The sequence below is a fragment of the Salarias fasciatus genome, unplaced genomic scaffold, assembly GCF_902148845.1.
Source record: "Salarias fasciatus unplaced genomic scaffold, fSalaFa1.1, whole genome shotgun sequence".
Taxonomy (NCBI): Eukaryota; Metazoa; Chordata; class Actinopteri; order Blenniiformes; family Blenniidae; genus Salarias; species Salarias fasciatus.
Genome location: NW_021941389.1, coordinates 222,183 through 243,335, shown reverse-complemented (window position 1 = coordinate 243,335; position 21,153 = coordinate 222,183). Strand labels below are relative to the sequence as shown.

The 21,153-nt window shown below is 46.3% G+C and overlaps 1 protein-coding gene across 1 annotated transcript in view; it reads left to right on the top strand.

Annotated features, from left to right (window-relative positions):
* Positions 1 to 922: 922 nt before the first annotated feature.
* c1ql3a (complement component 1, q subcomponent-like 3a) overlaps positions 923 to 21,153 on the top strand; it is a 42,368-nt gene continuing 22,137 nt past the window's right edge. Inside the window, exon 1 of the mRNA XM_030087573.1 lies at positions 923 to 1,537. Coding sequence (XP_029943433.1) covers positions 947 to 1,537 — 591 coding nt within the window. The 5' untranslated portion in view covers positions 923 to 946. The remainder of the gene's footprint in view (positions 1,538 to 21,153) is intronic.

Sequence of the window (21,153 nt, the reverse complement as noted above, 5' to 3'; positions counted from 1 at the left end):
ACAGATGTCTTCACTTTTGGAGCCATGGTTCCTCTTTTCATCTTCATCTTTTATATAGTCAGTGCTTCTTGCAGTGACGAAGAAAAAAACACAGCATTTTAATTTTAGGAATTTAAAACGAAAACAAAACACTACAACTGTTTTGTTTATGAATATTCATTTCTGAACAGAAAGTCCAATGAGAAAAACACACACTGAGCTTTGTGCTTATTTATGTGATTTGAAAAAACAAGGAAAAAGATCACAAACTGCCAGTGGACTGAAGAAAGATGGAATTCTTTCCTGAAATATAAATCAAATGCTCAACTCGAAATGCAGCTAAACAAAATACTGAATGAGTCCTTGTCTATCTATCTATCTATCTATCTATCTATCTATCTATCTATCCTCTCTCTCTCTCTCTCTCTCTCCCTCCTCTCTCTGATTCTCTCTCTCTCTCTCTATCCCTGCCTCTCTCTCTCCTCTCTCTCTCTGATTTTCTCTCTCTCTCTCTCTGATTCTCTCTCTCTCTCTCTCCCCCCCCAGCCGGGATGAGTTGCTCTTCACCCTCCTCTGTCTTCACTCGTCCTGCTTTCTTCTGGGAGGTCAGGATGTGGTGAGAAGCTTCAGACATGCTGAGTCCAGAGAGTCCAGATCACCTGACGAGTCCAGATCACCTGAAGAGTCCAGATCACCTGAAGAGTCCAGATCACCTGAAGAGTCCAGATCCTGTGGAGCGCAGAGGTTTTTGCTGAACCTGATCAGAGCCCAGAGAGACAGGGGGAGGGAGGGGCTGCTTCAAAAGTTGGTGAAACCGCCTGAAGTGTAGCTCTGCTACCGGTTTTCTCTGCGCGCGCCCCCCCCAAACATCAAGATTGCTCCTAAAGGCAGACCGGCGGATCGCCCCGCGCTCACGCGGCTGGTGGGCAGGAAGCGGCTAGTGGCCGCAGGGGTCCTGGGGGTCGTGATGGTCCTGGTTCTGGTCATCCTCATCCCGGTTCTGGTGAGCTCCGCGGGAACCTCCGCGCACTACGAGATGCTGGGCACCTGCAGGATGGTCTGCGACCCGTACGGCACCAAGTCCCCCACGAGCACCGCGTCCGCGGAGCCGGTCCGGGACAACAGCCTCGTGCAGTCTCTGCCCACTTTCATCCAGGGCGCCAAAGGCGAACCGGGCCGTCCGGGGAAGGCCGGGCCGAGGGGACCTCCGGGGGAACCGGGACCTCCCGGTCCGGCCGGGCCACCCGGAGAGAAAGGCGAACCCGGCAGACCAGGTTTACCGGGACCTCCGGGACCGAGCGCAGCCGCCGGCGCCATCAGCGCAGCGACGTACAGCACCGTGCCAAAGATCGCCTTTTACGCAGGGCTGAAGAAGCAGCACGAGGGCTACGAGATGCTCAAGTTCGACGACGTAGTGACGAATCTGGGAAACCACTACGACCCCACCACCGGGAAGTTCACCTGCTCCATCCCGGGGATCTACTTCTTCACCTACCACGTCCTGATGCGCGGAGGAGACGGCACGAGCATGTGGGCCGATCTGTGCAAGAACAACCAGGTGACACACACACACACACACACACACACACACACACACACACACACACACACACACACACACACACACACACACACACACACAGCAGGTTAAATGCGTCATGAGGATGATGAGGAGAGGACGGGTTGGCTCGTTCAGCTGTCAGACGTTAACAGAGGAAAACCTTCTCAGGACTCCTGCCGCTTAGAGGAGTGAAAGAGAAACCGTTTCAAACAGCAGCATTCAGCTGAACTGATTTTATCAGTGAGGTTAAAATTCTTTCCTCAAGGTGAAAAACGTGCAAAAGGAGAGATAATCACGTTGAAAGCTCGCTGTGTGACCTCTGCCCTTTCTGCTCTTTTGCTGACATTAAATATTCTTTATTGATGATTTTCTGGTTGAAAAAGTGAGATGAAGGTAGAAACTCTGAAGTTTCTCTGCAAAAAGCTCCGTTTTCTAAAGAAGAAAGAAAACAGCGGGGACCTCAGCAGTGATGCTCGCTGGCAGTCTGAGGACGTCCAGGTCCTCTGTCCCCCCGTGTCCCCCACCGTCCCTTCTGTGCTCCTCTGTGCCCCCCCAACTCCCCTGTCCCCCTCGAGCCGTCCCCCATACCCCCGTCCCCCTCCGTTCCCCCGACTCCCCCGTCCCCCCATGTCACTGTGAAGCAGTATTCGAGCCCCCCCCCCCCCCGCTGTGGAGCAGTGTGAGCCCTGCTCAGCCGAGCACGGCCCGCTGCTGTCATCTCCAGGATTAAACCTCAGTCCTCTCAGCGTGACAAATGGAATGCAGACAGAGATCTGGATCCAGACCGAGGCCCGTCCTCCGCTCAGCCTCTCAGGGAAACATCCAGAAGACGCATCCTGACAGCGTCTTGTTATCATTCGACTGACTGGTTCATGACCTCGCTTTCATTTGTCAGAAAAACGAACGAATCGAATTCAACCGATAAAATGAAATCCGTCGAACAATTTCACTGAATCTCTCTCAGTGAATTCTTCCTCCAGATATGAGTGTGATCATTGAAAGGGTCACTCTGGGTCAGGATGTCAGCGGTGCAGCACCGATCTAAGGGTTTTATTGTTTTATATATTGATGGGCGACGGGCTTCCTTTTTCATGCAGCTTTAAGTTTTAGATGCTGTGAAGCACTTTGTGTTGTTTTCATTCATCTGAAAAGTGCTCTAGAAATAACGTTTGACTTGATTTGAAAGCTGCACATGAGCAGTGATGGATTCTTTCTGGACCTGGTCCTGAGCTGACGGTGTGCTGCTTCATGGAACTGCAGGCTCATTGCCTGTAAATATGTTGTGCCTGAATTCATAAATGTCCAAGTGAGGAAAAGACATGCCTGTCGACAAACACCACAATATCCTGTTACATTTAACTTCTTAGAAAGATTATGTCTTTCAACAGTCAGAATCAACTCAATACATTTAAAAGGAAAATGTCAAATCAATAAGATCAGTTCACCCTTGTTTCCATTTCTTTAAAGGTGCAATAAGTAAGAAACTTACGATAAAAACTCTAAAAATCATTCCCATGAAGAAACCTTCCCTTTAAACAGTCCGTCGTCTCCATCAGTAAACGTCTCGGTCAAGTCTTTCCTTTCAAAATAAGAGTTCCGGGGTGGAACAACCTTGGTGGGTGGGGCCAGACGTCACACTTCCTGGTTCCAGAGCCAATCAGATGTGAGTTCCCGAGGTCGCCACTGAAGCAGCGCAGCATTCTGGATTTGATGAGCGCCCTGTCGGCCGTGCACGTGACCAGACTCCGAAACTATTCACAAGAGAATGAAAAACAAAACAGGGTCGTACTAATAGATACAGGTGTGTGTGTGTGTGTGTGTGTGTGTGTAAATGAGTAAATGAGAGAGTGACAGTGTGTTCCAGTCCTGGTCCTCGGTCCTCCCTGTCCAGCATGCTTTACATGTTTCCTTCTTCCATCACCTGATTCAAATCATCTGCTGGTCTTCGAGCTCTGAGAGCCTGCTGAAGGAGGACACATCTAGAACATGCAGGACAGGGGGGCCGGGGACCGGGACAGGGGGGCCGGGGACTGGGACAAGGGGGGCTGGGGACCTGGACAGGGGGCCTGGGACCCGGGACAGGGGGCTGGGGACGGGGACAGGGGGGCTGGGGACCGGGACAGAGGGCCTGGGCCTGGGACAGGGGGCTGGGGACGGGGACAGGGGGGCCGGGGACTGGGACAAGGGGGGCTGGGGACCTGGACAGGGGGCCTGTGACCCGGGACAGGGGGCTGGGGACGGGGACAGGGGGGCTGGGGACCGGGACAGAGGGCCTGGGACCGGGACAGGGGGCTGGGGACGGGGACAGGGGGGCTGGGGACCGGGACAGAGGGCCTGGGACCGGGACAGGGGGCCTGGGACCCGGGACAGGGGGCTGGGGACGGGGACAGGGGGGCCGGGGACTGGGACAAGGGGGGCTGGGGACCTGGACAGGGGGCCTGGGACCCGGGACAGGGGGCTGGGGACGGGGACAGGGGGGCTGGGGACCGGGACAGAGGGCCTGGGACCGGGACAGGGGGCTGGGGACGGGGACAGGGGGGCTGGGGACCGGGACAGAGGGCCTGGGACCGGGACAGGGGGCCTGGGGACGGGGACAGGGGGGCCGGGGACCGGGACAGGGGGCCTGGGACCTGGGACAGGGGGCTGGGGACCGGGACAGGGGGGCCGGGGACCGGGACAGAGGGCCTGGGACCGGGACAGAGGGGCTGGGGACCGGGACAGGGGGGCCGGGGCCGGGGACTGGGACAAGGGGGGCTGGGGACCGGGACAGGGGGCCTGGGACCCGGGACAGGGGGCCTTTGGGGACCAGGGGCCTCGTCCCGGTGTGTGTGGACGCCTGTGGGAGCAGGAGCTGACAGCAGGGTAGATGGATCCACCTGCTGGTTCATGGTGACCAAGAAAAGCCTCCAGTTAACCAGATAAACTCTCCTCTCTATGAAGACCGGGTCTGTCCTCTCCTCTCTATGAAGACCGGGTCTGTCCTCTCCTCTCTATGAAGACTGGGTCTGTCCTCTCCTCTCTATGAAGACTGGGTCTGTCCTCTCCTCTCAGAATCATGGCAACGAGCTGAAACAGAGGAACTGCATCTCAAACACCGGCCCAGTCTACATGGTGTTTTTTCAATCCGATTGAAAACAATCATGTTAAACGTGTGAATACATGAACAGCTGACAAAGCGATCCACGATGAATCCTGGTTCTCCAGAGTCCTGGTTCTTCAGGGTCCTGGTTCTCCAGGGTCCTGGTTCTCCAGTGTCCTGGTTCTTCAGGGTCCTGGTTCTCCAGAGTCCTGGTTCTCCAGAGTCCTGGTTCTCCAGGGTCCTGGTTCTCCAGAGTCCTGGTTCTTCAGGGTCCTGGTTCTCCAGAGTCCTGGTTCTCCAGAGTCCTGGTTCTCCAGGGTCCTGGTTCTCCAGAGTCCTGGTTCTTCAGGGTCCTGGTTCTCCAGAGTCCTGGTTCTCCAGAGTCCTGGTTCTCCAGGGTCCTGGTTCTCCAGAGTCCTGGTTCTTCAGAGTCCTGGTTCTCCAGAGTCCTGGTTCTCCAGGGTCCTGGTTCTCCAGAGTCCTGGTTCTTCAGGGTCCTGGTTCTCCAGGTTCCTGGTTCTTCAGGGTCCTGGTGAAGCGGATTATACAGCGTTGTGTGACATGAGGACAGAGTCTCTGGAGGACCTCCAGGTCTTCTCTCTGCAGCGGCCGTCCTCAGAGCCCAGCAGAGAGTTTATCTGATCAATAATGTCCCAACATCTCCATGAGACGCTGCTCAGAGAGCTCCTCCCGGCCGGAGCACCGTCCCGTTCAGCGCCGTGTCTCGGTGTCGAGCACCGGGGGTCTGCTCCGCATGCCGATGTTTCAAATTAACTGGTGTCCGTGTTAACTTGTGACCAGCAGATGACTGAAACCTGTAGTCGTTATAGCGAATGTCAGTTTTCTATAGTTAGAGTAAATTTTATGGGTGTAACGAGACACAGAAATCTGGGTTCAATACGTACCTCGGTTCTGAGGTCACGGTTCGGTTCGGTTTCGATACAGTAGGGAACAAAATGCAAAACCTAAATGTTCTTGTTGTTGTCCATTCTTCCCATGTCCGCCTGTCTGTGTCTTTGCGGCACATCACCGACGCCAACGCTCTTCTCTCCTGCTACATTTGGGCTCAGCTGTGTTCGTTCCATGCAAGCACACTGATCCACGCATCCTCGAGACGCTTTTCCGGCTCTCTAGACTGTTTATCTGCTCCTTTATTTCAGATTACTTATAGGAAATGAGGCTCATACATTGTCAGTACGTTATCATTTAGTATCAGAGTTTATTTAGCCTTTTTTGTTCAGTTCCTGAATCTCGGGGCGGCGCCGAGCGATTAGACCTTCTCCTCCTCCTGACAGAGTCTGCTCTCTCCGTCCTCCAGCTTTTCTCTGAGTTTCTTCAGACAGAGTTGCAGCCTGTTCGCTTCACAGACTCACTTTTCAAAGGTCAAAGGTTTCAAAGAACGTAAACACACGCAACATTTGCCCGTGAGCTGGGAAAAAAAACAAAAAACTTTGGCCCGTGAACTCACCCGTGCACAGCCCTGTGCCGAACCGAACGGCCCGGACCCTAATGGTTCAATACAAATACATGTATTGTTGCACCCCTAGTAAATTTATGTTTAAAGTGTTCTTGTGAGTCTTACTTTAAAAGTCTAATACACGATTTTCTCGAAAAGACGAAGCCCCACGTCTGTTACTCACTTTTTGAACAACGCCATGCTCCAGACCATCGCCCGGCTCTCCTGCTTCTCCCAGAAAACGCGGAAGTGTACGAGCGCGATCTCCTCTTCTCCGGCGTGCACGGCTCTGTTTACAGTTTCTGCGATCCGCCTCGCTCATAACTAAAGCTTTTTTTTCCAAAACAGTTACAGTTTCATTATATCAGACTGGCCATCGGTCAGTACTAGCTCAGAAGCTCACGGCTACATAAACACTCTGAATGCGCAAAAGGGAGAAGCTGATTGGGCGCAAGCACGGAGAACCGCCTTACGAAAGCAGCTCGTCAGAATGATTGACAAACAGACCCACCAGTTATTTAGGTGATCCACCCGGAAATCAAAATGTTGTATTACACCTTTAACATCTGCAGTTTCCAGCATGTATTTACACAGAATTCCGCCGTCATTCATTAACACGGGAACCAGTTAATCCATAACACCGGCCGGGCGGTCACTCATAGTCTGCTATGAGCGACCGCTCATCTTAGCTCTTTGAACAACTCGCTGCTGCACGATTTGCTTCCTTCTCTCCTCTCCAGTGTTTTTTCTCTCGGGATTTTTATTTAAAAAGTGTTTTTCAGCCACCGTCGAGTTCTTCTGCTTGTTTTTGTCTGTCCTGCTTCCCGTTTACTGTGCACGTCGTCACGTCAATACGTACGAGGGAACGCATGCACGGAACAAATATTCCCCGTTTAATCCGCTCCGCTGTCAGGCGGCGTTTATATGAGATACAGAGCGGATTGTGGATCGGTGTAGACCACCTCGTACAGTCGGATCCGAAATACAATCGGCTCCAAGTGAAGTGGATCCTGTCCTGTTTACATGACACATTTACAACCCGCTCCGCCTACAATCCGATCGTACGGAGCCATGGAAACGTGCCTCCTGTCAGCAGGTGAAAGCAGAAGGTGCTCTGGTACCCTGGATGTTGGGGAAACCAGGAGAAATGGAGCCTGACCAGGGAAGCAGCAGTTAATGCTGGGTCAGGACACAGCAACGGCGGACAAGTCCCGTAGTGGACAGCAGTGGGAGGAGCTCCTGAGCTTCGTGTCCTCTTGTCTCTGGTCCCACTGCAGTTCCAACAAGTGGCAGAAATCCATAAATAATTGCTTTTGCCAAATAATGAACATAGATAGATAGATAGATAGATAAAAATAGATAGATAAAAACTTTATTAATCTCCCAAGGGAGAAATTCCGGTGTCCAGCAGCACACAGATCATACACATGCAAATAAATAACAGTACAATAAATACAAGTGCTCAGATTGTACTTGGTTTGGCTCAGGCACATCTGTTATACAGCCTGATTGCTGAGGGGATGAACGACCTCTTGAAGCCTCAGTTCTGCAGCGCAGTGACAGGAGCCTGTTGCTCCGCTCACTTTTTTGAGCTGCAACTGTGTCGTGCAGTGGATGTTTGGAGTTCCTCAAGATACTCTGCATTAGAGCCTCATCCTCCTCTCCAAGACTGCTCCAACAGAGTCCACCTTCCTCCCCATCACAGACACACACCTCCTGATCAGTCTGTCCAGCCGACTGCTGTCTCTTTTTGTCATACTGCCGCCCCAACAGACAACCCCAAAGAAAACAGCACTTGCCACAACAGACTGGTAGAAAATGTACAGCATGTCACCACACACGTCAAAGGATTTAAGTCTCCTCAGGAAAAACAGCCTGCTCTGTCCTTTCTTATACAGGGCCCGAGCTGCTCCGACCAGTCCAGTTTGTGGTCAAGGTGCACACCCAAGTATTTATAGGTGTGAACACCCAAGTATTTATATGAATATATAACATGAATATATCCCAGTTAGGAACGGAACCTCAATCTCCTCATCAATTCTGCCACTGGACTAACAATTACTATGTCCATCTGAAATTCTTATAAGGCTTTTATCCATGTTTCAGTCAAATCCTGGAACAGATCAATCAATGGATGAGCTCCTGTTGCTCCTGAGCAGCCGCTCGGTGCTCCCAGCTGACAGATCAGCTGCTCTGAAAACTCTTCCCTGCAGAGCTCAGTGTTCCTCAGAACGTCTGAGGATTTAACAAACATTTTAACCAGCTGTCACCTGCTTTCACAGCCTTCCACCACACATACTAAACATCTGTTTCTGTCCAGATGAAATTATTAATGGATCATTTTTAATTAAAGCAATCAGAGGACAGATGCTGCGTTTGACCTGCTGTGACTCCATGTTTCTGTTTGTAGTTTCACTGTTCTACCTCCACATTTTGTGTGTGCTCCAGCCTGCAGTTAAATGTTCACATGTTGCAGTGTTCAAGTCCAAGCTGATGAATCCCACAGCTTGCCTGGAAAAGCTGCTACACAATTATATGTGTGTACACATGGTTGGTGAATGATTGGAAACACTGCAGTAAAAGAAGAAAAGCTACAACATGGACTGTCAGAGGACTGTCATCTTAACAAGCATCCCACAAGAAAAAGGGGTCAAAGAAAGGTTGTAATGCCTGTCTCTGTTGTAAGCCGATCTGTGTTTGAGTCTGAGTGATCTGCAGTCATTCAGATGGTGTTTACTGTCCACGGTCTGATGGGTTAGGATTGTAAGTTACAGGCTACTAAAGTCAGTATGAGCATGCAGAAGCTTGTGTTGGGAACAGCTAACATTAGTTTGCAGACTGTCAACTATCCTCACATCATCACCAGTAAACTCAGTCATTCTCCAGCGTGGCGCGGCGTCACTTCCTGGACGGCCATCTTTCCAAACAAAACAAGGGACCATGGACACTTTAGGCTCCGATTAACATGGCAAAAACAGGTTTGCTGCATGTTTAAAGCTGGTGTCCGGAGTTTCCGTTCGTTTCCAACGTATGTATCATTTTTCAACAGAGCTTAAATGTGTCAGTCTGGTTCCATACTACAATATAATATTAGCATAAAGCAATATAAAAATTTATTTATCAATTTCAATCAATCAATGTATTTTTGTATAGCCCAGTATCACAACAACAGCTGCCTCAGAGGCTTCAAGATGTTACATTGGTCGGTAAAAGTAAAAACAGTGAATAAGCATAATGTTAATATGTCAAATTTACAGTAACGAGACAAAACGAAGCAACCACCACCTTAGACCCTCACATCCAGCAAGAAAAACTCCAAAAACCCAGTGGGAAAAGAAGAAATCTTGGGGAGAACCACAGTATGGAGGGATCCCTCTCCCAGGGACGGACAGCTTTGGCAACAGCTAGCATGAGACAACAAGAAGTAAAGCCTAGGACAATGTTGAGGACAGTCCGTTGGACGGTCCAGCACAGGAACCACGGATCCCAGCAGTAGAACCGAAGCCAGTCCACGGGCAGGACCGACAGGAGTGTCCTCCCGGTCCGGACGGAGCTTGTTCATAGGCCTTCGTAATAGTGGAGTCAGCAACTGAAACTGGAGAAGACTCCCCCTCGAAGGGGGGGACAGCAGGGGAAAAGCAATGAACGGACTAAAGGGAATAACATTCAGACATTAGAGGATAGGGCTCAGTGCACCGTACTTCCCACAGCATTCTAGCTCCTAGGGCAGCTTAGTGAATAGTTTAGTATTTAAACTAGTATTTAGTTAGTATAGTTTAGATAGTTTAGTTTAGTTTAATTTAGTTTGGTTTAGTTTAGTTTAGTTTAGTTTAGTTTAGTTTAGTTTAGTTTAGTTTGGTTTGGTTTGGTTTGGTTTAGTTTAGTTTAGTTTAGTTTAATTTAGTCTGGTTTAGTTTGGTTTGGTTAGGTTTACTGTAGTTTAGTTTGGTTTACTTTAGTTTGGTTTGGTTTGGTTTGGTTTAGTTTAGTTTAGTTTAGTTTAGAGTCCCTAGCTGACCTGATCATAGGCTGCATCGAAGAGAAACGTCTTGAGCCTAACCTTAAATGTGGAGACTGTGTCTGCCTCTTTGACACCACTTGGAAGCTGGTTCCATAAAAACGGTGCCTGATAGCTAAAGGCTCTTCCACCTAGTGTCCATTTAGAGACTCTAGGAGTCACCAGTAACCCTGCATTTTGAGAGCGGAGTGCTCTGATTGGTTGATAATGCGTTAAAGCATCTTGGAGATAGGTTGGAGCCATCCCATTTAGGATGTTGTAAGTGAGGAGAAGGATTTTAAATCTAACTCTAAACTCGACAGGAAGCCAGTGAAGAGATTTTAGAACGGGAGTAATGTGTTCACGTCTTCTAGTTCCAGTTAATAATCTGGCGGCCGCATTTTGAACCAACTGAAAGTTTTTTAATGCACTTTTTGGGCAGGCTGCAAGAAGGGAGTTGCAGTAGTCCAGTCTAGTAGAAACAAATGCATGGATGAGTTTTTCTGCATCGCTTCTAGGTAGAATGTTTCTTATTTTAGCTATGTTGCGCAAGTGGAAATATGCTGTTTTACAAGCCAGGTTGATGTGTGCTTTAAAGGAGATATCCTGATCAAATAAGACCCCGAGGTTCCTCACAGTAGAGGAGGAGGATACACTGACGTTATCTAAGGTAATAATCTGTTTGGATAGACACTCTCTCAGTTTATGGGGGCCTAGTATAATGACCTCTGTTTTGCCAGGATTCAGACGGAGATAGTTCGTAGTCATCCAGGTTTTAATTTCTCTGATACAGTCACTGAGTCTGTCTATTTGATTCGTTTGATCAGGTTTCATAGATAAATACAGTTGTGTGTCATCTGCATAGCAATGAAAATTGATATCGTGACTTCTAATTATGTTCCCTAAAGGAAGCATATATAACAGAAATAAAATTGGCCCGAGCACGGACCCTTGAGGAACCCCATAACTGACCTGGGAGCACGGTGAGGACTGTTGGTTAACGTGAACAAATTGGTACCTATTAGATAAATAGGATTTGAACCAGCAGAGGGCTTTTCCTCTGATGCCGACCTCACATTCTAACCTCTGCAGGAGAATATTGTGGTCGATTGTATCAAAAGCTGCACTGAGGTCTAGGAGAACAAGGACTGAGACTAGACCTGCGTCAGCCGCCAATAGCAAGTCATTAGTGACTTTAACTAACGCAGTCTCAGTGCTGTGATAAGCTCTATATCCTGACTGAAATTTCTCAAATAAACTATTGTCCTGTAGGTGGCGGTAAAGCTGTTTAACCACGACTTTTTCCAGGACTTTTGAAATAAAAGGCAGATTTGATATCGGTCTGTAGTTAGCTAGAATATCAGGATCGAGATTAGGTTTTTTCAGCAGTGGTTTGATTACTGCGAATTTAAATGACTGTGGCACATAGCCATTTTCTAGAGAGGTATTTATTATAGTTATGATTAGGGGTGTGCCAAAATATCGATATTACGACATATCGCGAGATTTCGCCTAACGCCACGTCATCGATACACAAGCGCCAGGTATCGATATTTAAATACTGTATTTTCACTTATGTGTAGTAAACGTGAACACATTCTAAACTGATTATTTTACAAAACCCTGCTGCTTTTTTTTCAAACTTCAAAATAATGCCGCTTGAATGAGAAGTGTTTTGTATTCTGGCGGGTGACGCTACCGGAAATCAGACTCTGAAGAGGACGAAGAAGAAGAAGGAGGAGACGATGAAAATGGCGCAAAGCGGGGGAAATTCAAGCGGCAGAGAAAAGTGCGTGAAAGATGCACCATCAAACTTCAAATCTAAAGTGTGGACCCACTTTGGCTTTTACCAAAGCGACACAGGAACAACACTTGATAAAGAGTTCGCCATCTGCAAGAACTGCTTTGCGAAAGTAAAATATACAGGCAACACAACGAACATGCAAAGCCACCTGGTTCGTCATCATCCCGATCTCGTTGTGGTGGAGAAGACGGCTAACAGTGAGAATGCTAACACTTCTACAAGCCAGCCTACGATCAGTGCCATCCTCAAAGCAAAGCTTATGTCCTCGTCACCGCGGGCTGCAAGTATTACCAAGTCCATTGCTTATTTTATTTGTAAAGACCTCAGACCATACAGCGTAGTCGAAAATGAAGGTTTCCGTCAGATGCTGCAAACACTGGAACCGAGATATGACATTCCTTCTCGGAAATACTTCACTGAGAAAGCTATTCCTGCATTATATGCTGAAACAAGAGCAAAAGTGGAAGATGCACTTCAGTCTGCTCAAAGGGTCGCACTTACGTGCGACGGCTGGACTTCCAGAGCCACAGAGTCCTTCGTGACAATCACTGCTCATTTTATTCACGAGTGGAAACTGCAGTCCTACGTTCTCCAGACCCGGGTGATGCCTGAGTCTCACACCGGTGCTAACATTGCCGAAGTCATACGGAAGGCCACGGTGGAGTGGAAGCTTACCGGGAAAGATCCAGTGGTTGTTACAGACAACGCATCCAACATGACTGTTGCTGTTGAGCTGACTGGATATCAACATGTTCGGTGCTTCGCACATGTACTGAATCTCGCCTCACAGCATGCCTTGAAAGTCACGGCTGTTTCTCGACTTGTTGCGAGGGTCCGCAGGATTTCTACATTCTTCCATAGAAGCACCACAGCTGCCGACGCACTGAAGAAAAACCAAAGGTTGCTTGAACTACCGCAACATAAACTGATTACAGATGTTGCGGTGCGGTGGAACAGCGCCTACGAGATGCTGGTCAGGTTTCTGGAGCAGCAGCCGGCACCGCCCTCTTATCTCCTGAGGTAAGTTGCTTTTCCAAATATACATATATATACAACTGATGAAGCCAAAACTGTTTTAAAATATTTGTGTGTTCATCTGTTTTGTGTGTATGCCAGATTATATCAAAGGATAAGTTCGGTTTAAATAGTTTTCACGTTGTTTATGGAATGAAGAACAACAATATACTCACTCAGAAGGCTTTTCTGATCCAAACAGTGCTTCGGAAGAAAGTTAGATCCAAAATCGAGCGGCGCACATCCATATACTGTGAGCAGACTGGCTATGCTAGCACCGCTAGCAAAACGGCTTTAATCGTCCAAAAACTCATTAGTTTCACCAATATTTCATCATGGTCCGCTCAGCCTCTCCTCCATGACAGCTACGGAAGCCGAAGTGTTTCTGCTTCTGCGAGTCGCGTTGGTAAACATCAAAAACTAGCTGATTTAATCCAAAATGGTTCGTGTTCTATCCTCAAAACGATTTAGGCCCAATCCCAATTCTCTGCTTAATCCTCACTCCTCAACCTTGATCCTCAATCTCAAATTAAGTGCCTCCTAAAAACAAGTGTTAAGGAATGTAATGTCACTTGGAAATGGGACAACCCTTAAAGACAGTTACGTCCTTGGACCACAGGGGGCAGCACTGCGCAAGAGGGTAGAAGAAAGCTGGAAGTGCAGTGTTTCCTGCAGGAAAAAAGCTTTGGGGGGGGGGGGTTCGGACCGTCGGGAGGGTGCTAGGGGCTAGCGCGACGCTTCTTTGGACCGTCCGAAGGAGAGAGAGAGCGCACACGCGTGGAGCGTTGTTTTTTTTTTTTTCTCTCTCTCCGCAATAATTTTGTAATAATTAGGTCAATGATCCATAACAACGTCCTTTATAACTGTAAGTAATGCGCCCTGCATTAGAAATGTTTAACATTTTGCATGTGTGACCTTGTTAATAAATGCATTCAAATGAATTTTCTTGATTTCTTTCTAACAGCCTTTGTAAATATTATCTGTGATAGAAACTTAATACAATTACTCCCAAAGTAATATACAAGATTTTTTATTAACAAAATAACAGCAAAACGAACTATTTAACAAGCATTCTGGATTATCCTTAACTCCAAGGTAGGTCTGGTAGAATCTCAAAATTAAGGGAGATAACGCTCCTTAGTCTCGCTCCTTTCCTCAACTTGTTTAGGAATGGGACAACACTTAACTTCACGGGAGCGCGCATTTTGAGGAATGAGGAGTAAGATTGAGGATTAAGCAGAGAATTGGGATTCGCCCTTACTGTCCAAACGGTGGCACTGCGGTGCTTCTGTTTAATGAAGCAGCCACGAACAACATGCTTCATCATTCTGGGAGATTCCATTCATACACATTGTTTTTCCACTTTCTTCACACTGCACTATACATCTAACAGTAACACTGCGCCCTCTGCTGGACTGAAGGAGGTACTGCTGGACTTATGCGCTGCTGTGAACTCCATATAAACAACAAATACTTGAAGAACATAAGAATATTATTAACTGTAAGCAATCTAATAATTTTTCAGTAATGTTTCTTTAGTTTTTCATTCAAAAAGTATACGAGGTCACACAGTCCAACCTCTTCAGCCTCTGAGTGCCCTGTGTTTACACCTTGATCGTGTTTGCACTTTTTTTTTTATTTCTGTTAATTTATTTTACCTTTTAATGTGAACAGCAAAGGCTTGTTTTAAGATTCACTAGGATTTAACTTAATTGAAAACATTGATATTTATTTTAATTTTATTTTTTGTGTTTGTTAAAACTTTATTTTAAGATTGTGGCTTTCTGTAAGACTCTGCATTTAAGTAATGTTAATAAATGCTGACAATAACACAAAGTAGTCATAATTTCAAAATTTCTGTCAACTTGTAACTTTTTTTTTTTTTTTCATAAACACGGTGGGCTTCTCAGTCCAACCACCAGGCTTAGCAAGTTTTCTGGGGGAAACCCTGCTAAAGAGAAAATCATTCAAAGTTCTCGTACACAAAATCTTCATCCGACAGATATTTGTCCATTTTACACTACACTGGCAAAAAAAAGCACCGTATAGCCTCAGGTTGCCCCGGAAACAATGAGCCGTATTGTGCATGCGCGCGGCAGCCGTGAACAAAGCTTTCAGTCCAGAGGCGTCTGGCAGTGTGAGGATGTTTATTCCAAGAGCAGATATCAGAAACATGCGTTAGGATCGGCAGTCGAAAAAACACACACACAAAACAACACTGCGGCTTCCGTAGCTCTCGTCACACTACCGCCTAGACATATAGACATAGATATCCAGATGTAGGTGTCTAGATACGCGTAGATGCCAGAACTTATCCTTTAAATGAAATTTAGATTAGGTTGTAGAATAACAAATGTGATTGTGAATAAATGACATTTTGAAATTTGATCATTGTCTATTATTTCAAGCTTTATGATCTGTTTTTGTAGAGAAGGTGAGTTTTAGTAGATTTAGGTTACAATCAAATTGTATAATGTCTAATAAAGATTCAAAGTGTACGTCAAATTCATGTTTTTTAATGAAAATTCCACTCTGTCTTGTGTTCTTTTATCAAGGTAAGAAAGGGCACAACTGACGTCTGCACCCTGAATGAAACCGACATCTCAAATGCTGAACAGATTGTGCAAGCCCTCAAGTCAATGCTGGTGGCAACGAAGATAATGTGTGAAGAAAAGAGCCCAACAATTTCCATCATTGCTCCGCTCCATGCCCAGCTTTTGAGCGACACAACCAGCATCACAGAAGACTCCCCACTCATCAGAGAGATTAAGACCACCATCCACCAAGACCTGCTGAAGCATTATGACTCCACAGAGGAGAAACACATTTTGCACATCTCATCAGGTTTAAGTCTCTGCAGTTCCTGTCGCCAGAAGATGTTCATGCCACACATGCCAAACTGATGACAATGGCTGCTGCTCTGAAGGTATTGTTAAAAAGATTTTAATGGAAACAGTTTATTTTCTCTTAGCTTCATTCTATTCTTTTGTAATATAAGTACTGCCACATTGCCATTATCTAATCAATAAATGCACAATAAGGCTTGCATAAAAATGTAAACTTAATCATAATAGTTTATTTGATATGACCTAAAACATGTTTTGAAATTATAATAGTCATTGTTCATTTTCTTACAGAAAGATGCAACAATGGATGAATCTCAGGCGAGCTCTCTTTCTACCCATGACGAGGAGGGAAGCACTGAGCAGCAGCAGACTCAAGACACCAATGCACACACATCAAAGAGGAGGAAGTCTGCACTTGAAGATCTCCTTGGGCAGACGTTCAAGACCACCCACCATCAACTTTCAGCTACTTCCATAGCTGAAACAGAGGTCAAGCAATACCTAGACGCCCCACCTCTACCACTGACTGATGACCCATTGGACTGGTGGAAACATCATGCTCAGGCCTACCCACTCCTTGCCAAGCTGGCCCAAAGACATCTGTGTGTCCCAGGGACCAGCGTACCCGCAGAGCGGGTCTTTTCGACTGCTGGTGACAGAATCAGCTCTCAGAGAAGCTGTCTCAGCTCTGAGCATGCTGACCAGTTGCTCTTCCTGAAAAAGAACATGCAGTTTTGAAATATATGTGCAGTACATGATTAGGTTAAACTCAAAACAAGTTCAAGCACAAGTTCAATGTTTTCAGGTTTTGAAGTTTACATAGAACAAATTGATATCAGTGTTAGCACTGAAATTTATGTGCAGTCTGCAGAGCAGCTTTAGGTTAAACTTACAGTGATAAGTACAAGTTGAAATGTGTGTCCAGATTTTCATAGACCACCCAGCTGATTGAAGTTCTAATGCACTGACAGTGACCACAATGTTTATTTTTCACATGCATGGATATACGCTTTTGCAAGCTCCTAAGAAGAGCTACTGTGCACTTTGTTTTACTGTTTTCACTCATTTCACATGTATTTTTTTTATGTGAAATTGACAGCATTTTGTAATTCATTTGAAATGTTTTCTGGTCAATAAATTCTAAATATCTTCAGTGACATATTGTGGTGTATCGTGAATGACATCTATTGCAATGTATCGATTATCGCAGAATCGCTGTACCGTGATATTATCATTATCGTGGGCAAAATATCATGATAGTATCGTATCGTGAGGTACCTGGTGATTCCCAGCCCTAGTATCTAGATATAGATCGTATTTAAGATAACTGGAAGAATATCTTCGAAAAGCTTAGTTGGAATTGGATCTAGGAGACAGGTCGAAGTTTTAGAAGACATTACAATCGAAGTAATCTCAGCCCCATTTACTGATGAGAAACTATCTAGTATTTCAGGTATTTCAGGTGGAGGCAGTGGCTGGTTTCCCTGAGCTTGATCTGAGGAAAGCGCTTCACTGATTTTACCTCTGATGGTTATGATTTTATCATTAAAGAATTTAAGAAAGTCATGGCAGTTTAAAGATTCTGGGATTACTGGTTCCACTACAGTATGACTGCTTGTCAGTCTGGCTACAGTGTTGAACAGAAACCGAGGGTTATTTTTGTTTATTTCTATTAAACGAGAGTAATATAATGTCTTGGCTTTAAGAAGAGTTTGTTTATAGCTTAGCAAGCTACATTTCCAGGCCTTCAGAGATTGTTCCGATTTAGATTTACGCCACAGTCTTTCTAATTGCAGAGTTTTTTGTTTGAGAACACGGGTTTCAGAATTAAACCATGGAGCAACGCGCCTGGGTCGATTGGTTTTCAGCTGCAACGGGGCCACTACGTCAAGGGCAGATTTTAGTGAGTGCATAGCACTGTCAACAAACTGATCACTATTATCACCACTGGTCAATAAGCTCATTTCTGTGAGTTCACAAGATAATGCAGCAAATGCAGGCTGGATCAATTCTTTGTACCGAGCCACAGATTTTTCAGATAATGTCCGTATCAGCTGAATTTTATCTTTTTGAGCAGAGTAGTCTTCAATCAAAACCTGAAAAGTAATTAAAAAATGGTCTGAGAGTATGGGGTTCTGAGGGAGAACATTTAGGTCACTGACCTCTATCCCATATGTTAAGACCAGATCCAGGGTGTGCTTGTGACTATGAGTGGATTCATCAACATTCAACATTTTGAGAGAAACCGATACTATCTAATACTGCAATAAACGCATTACTCAAACTATCACCAGAATCATCCACATGGATGTTAAAGTCACCTATTATAAGGATCTTGTTATGGTTGTTATTGTTATTTATGAGCCCCGCCTTCGTCTCATAGACCCCCATGTTATCCGAAAAAGCGCCGGTCAGCGTCAGCCAATAGATTTCGAGCTTCCGCATTCTCGCGCTGTCAATCAAAATGTGCACGCAGCCAGAGAGCACGGCCGCCCGCCCAGCAGAGGAGAGTTAGCTCTGCAGCAGCCGCCGCGCTCACCTCGGATATATCCACTGTCTGCTGAACATCCACCGGAAACAGCTCAACATGGAGGATGCTGTAGGACTCAGAGGCTCTCATTTTCACCCGACGGATAACAGCGTGCACAATTAAAGGGGCGTGGCTTGGTCGCTCATGAAAGCAGAGGGAGGTGGAACCTCCAGACAATGGATTAAAAAAAACCTCTCTCTTTCAAAACTCCGGACACGAGCTTTAAGCCACAGAAATACGAGGAACACAGCAAAAGAAATGAACTCTGTGATTTCTTTGCCCTCCGGTGCAGCTCCCAGACAGTCCCAGATGTCTGTTCTCCAGAATGTCACTGACTCAACACATCCTGAAAATCTAATTATTTATTTATTATTTATTAAATTATTATTTATTATTTATTAAATTATTATTTATTATTTATTATTTATTATTTATTATTTATTATTTATTAGACGTATCGTGTATTGTTATGTATGAGTCACATTTACCAGTTCATGCCGCTCTGTTACATCGTGCAGGTTATGGGAATTCCTTCTCCAAGATGGCGGCCGTCTGTACTCGTGTTTGGGTGGGTTTGGCTGATGACGATGTCCGCTCTGCTGTTAACTATCTTCACATAAGGTCATTAAAGCCGTTGTGCTAAGTACAGAACAGTAACATTATCCATTATGCATTTTACATAGCGCTTAGCATCTCCGTGCTAACTCTGGTTGTGGTTCCTCCGTTAGCTGTTAGCATCTCCGTGCTAACTCTGGTTGTGGTTCCTCCGTTAGCTGTTAGCATCTCCGTGCTAACTCTGGTTGTGGTTCCTCCATTAGCTGTTAGCATCTCCGTGCTAACTCTGGTTGTGGTTCCTCCATTAGCTCAATCAATCAATCAATCAATGTATTTTTGTATCGCCCAGTATCACAACAACAGCTGCCTCAGAGGCTTCAAAGTGTTACATTGGTTGGTAAAAATAGAAACAGTGAATAAGCATAATATTAATATGTCAAATTCACAGAAACGAGATAAAATGAAGCAACCACCACCTTAGACCCTCACATCCGGCAAGAAAAAACTCCAGAAACCCAGTGGGAAAAGAAGAGATCTTGGGGAGAACCACAGTATGGAGGGATCCCTCTCCCAGGGACGGACAGCTTTGGCAACAGCTAGCATGAGACAATGAGAAGTAAAGCCTAGGACTATGTTGAGGACAGTCCGTTGGTCGGTCCAGCACAGGAACTACAGATCCCAGAGGTAGAACTGAAGCCAGTCCGTGGGCAGGACCGACAGTAGACAGGAGTGTCCTCCCGGTCCGGCCGGAGCTTGTTCGTAGGCCCTCGTAATAGTGGAGTCAGCAACTGAAACTGGAGAAGACTCCCCCTCGAAGGGGGGGACAGCAGGTGAAAAGCAATGAACGGACTAAAGGGAATAACATTCAGACATTAGAGGACAGGGCTCAGTGCACCGTACTTCCCACAGCATTCTAGCTCCTAGGGCAGCTTTGTGGATAGTTTAGTATTTAAACTAGTATTTAGTTAGTATAGTTTAGATAGTTTAGTTTAATTTAGTTTAATTTAGTTTGGTTTAGTTTAGTTTAGTTTAGTTTAATTTAATTTAGTTTGGTTTAGTTTGGTTAGCTGTTAGCATCTCCGTGCTAACTCTGGTTGTGGTTCCTCCATTAGCTGTTAGCATCTCCGTGCTAACTCTGGTTGTGGTTCCTCCATTAGCTGTTAGCAGCTCTGTGCTAACGCTGGTTATGTTGTTTGTGCAGGAGAAACTGAATAAATTGTGGATCAGGAACGTTCTTGCTGGTTCTCCAGTGCAGTGTCTGTTCTGTCCGTCTGCGTGGAGAACGCTGATCCCGGATTCAGACGCAGGGTGCTGACTCTCTGGGGAAGCTGTGGCTGGTCTGGCTGGTGGATGTTAGCTGTAAGCAGCTCAGTGCTAACATGCTAACAGTCCATTGATTGGAGCCGATAGCATCCTGCAGGGGGCTGTCGCTGTCCAGGCTGACCAATGAGCTTTTACAACCACATGCGCATGCACATGCGCGTGCACACACACACACACACACACACACAAAGTAATCAGATCAGAATGTGATTTAACTGAGGAAAGACAGATCTCACTGCAGCACCTACATGTCAACTCACTGCACGTTTTTATCATGACATAAATGAGCTGGAGTATTTTTTGCAAAGCAAATGTTTTTTTTTCTTGTGATCACAGTTTAAATCGGTAGGTTAAGTCGATACAGATTGGCGCTTGTTGAAAGTTGCGTAGTCTTGCTGACAGTTTGCTCTCTGCTCATTAGCTCCTCCAGAAATCCTCTGGATCTTCCTGAGCTTCTTGCTACAGAGAGGTTTGCCTTGAACAAACACCATCCTGGTCTCCTGGCAGAGTAGCGGTACCAGAGTTGACATCTCACATCGTATTTCGTATCTGCCTCTCTGTAAGTGAGCAATGCAACAACCATCAACCGAAAACATGCACAACCTGTTTTTGCCACTTTATATAACAAGTAGTTGCTGGAGCTACTTAGGCGTGCTCAAAATCACTTCTAAAGGACAATTTGCTTTAGTGCTCCCCCTCCTGTTTTTCCGCTCGTCAGACGAAGGTTTTTTTCTGTCTTTTTGGTTCTGCCATCCGTGATCACCTCAGGGTGGCGTTGCTAATGCTAGCGAGGGTTTCGTGTTTGTTTTACGCGCTTTTATCCTTGTCCTCCCGTCTGAGCGCCGTAAAGCAGGTTTGTTCTCTCAGATGTAGTCGGGTCGCTCCTCTGAAAGTTGCAAGCGCTGTTTTCAGGACAGATGCCGGGGGAGTGGAGGGACCGGCCAGTCACCGTGACAACTCTTTGTTAACCCCCGCAGGGATTCTGAAACACATTTATTGAGGTAAAAAA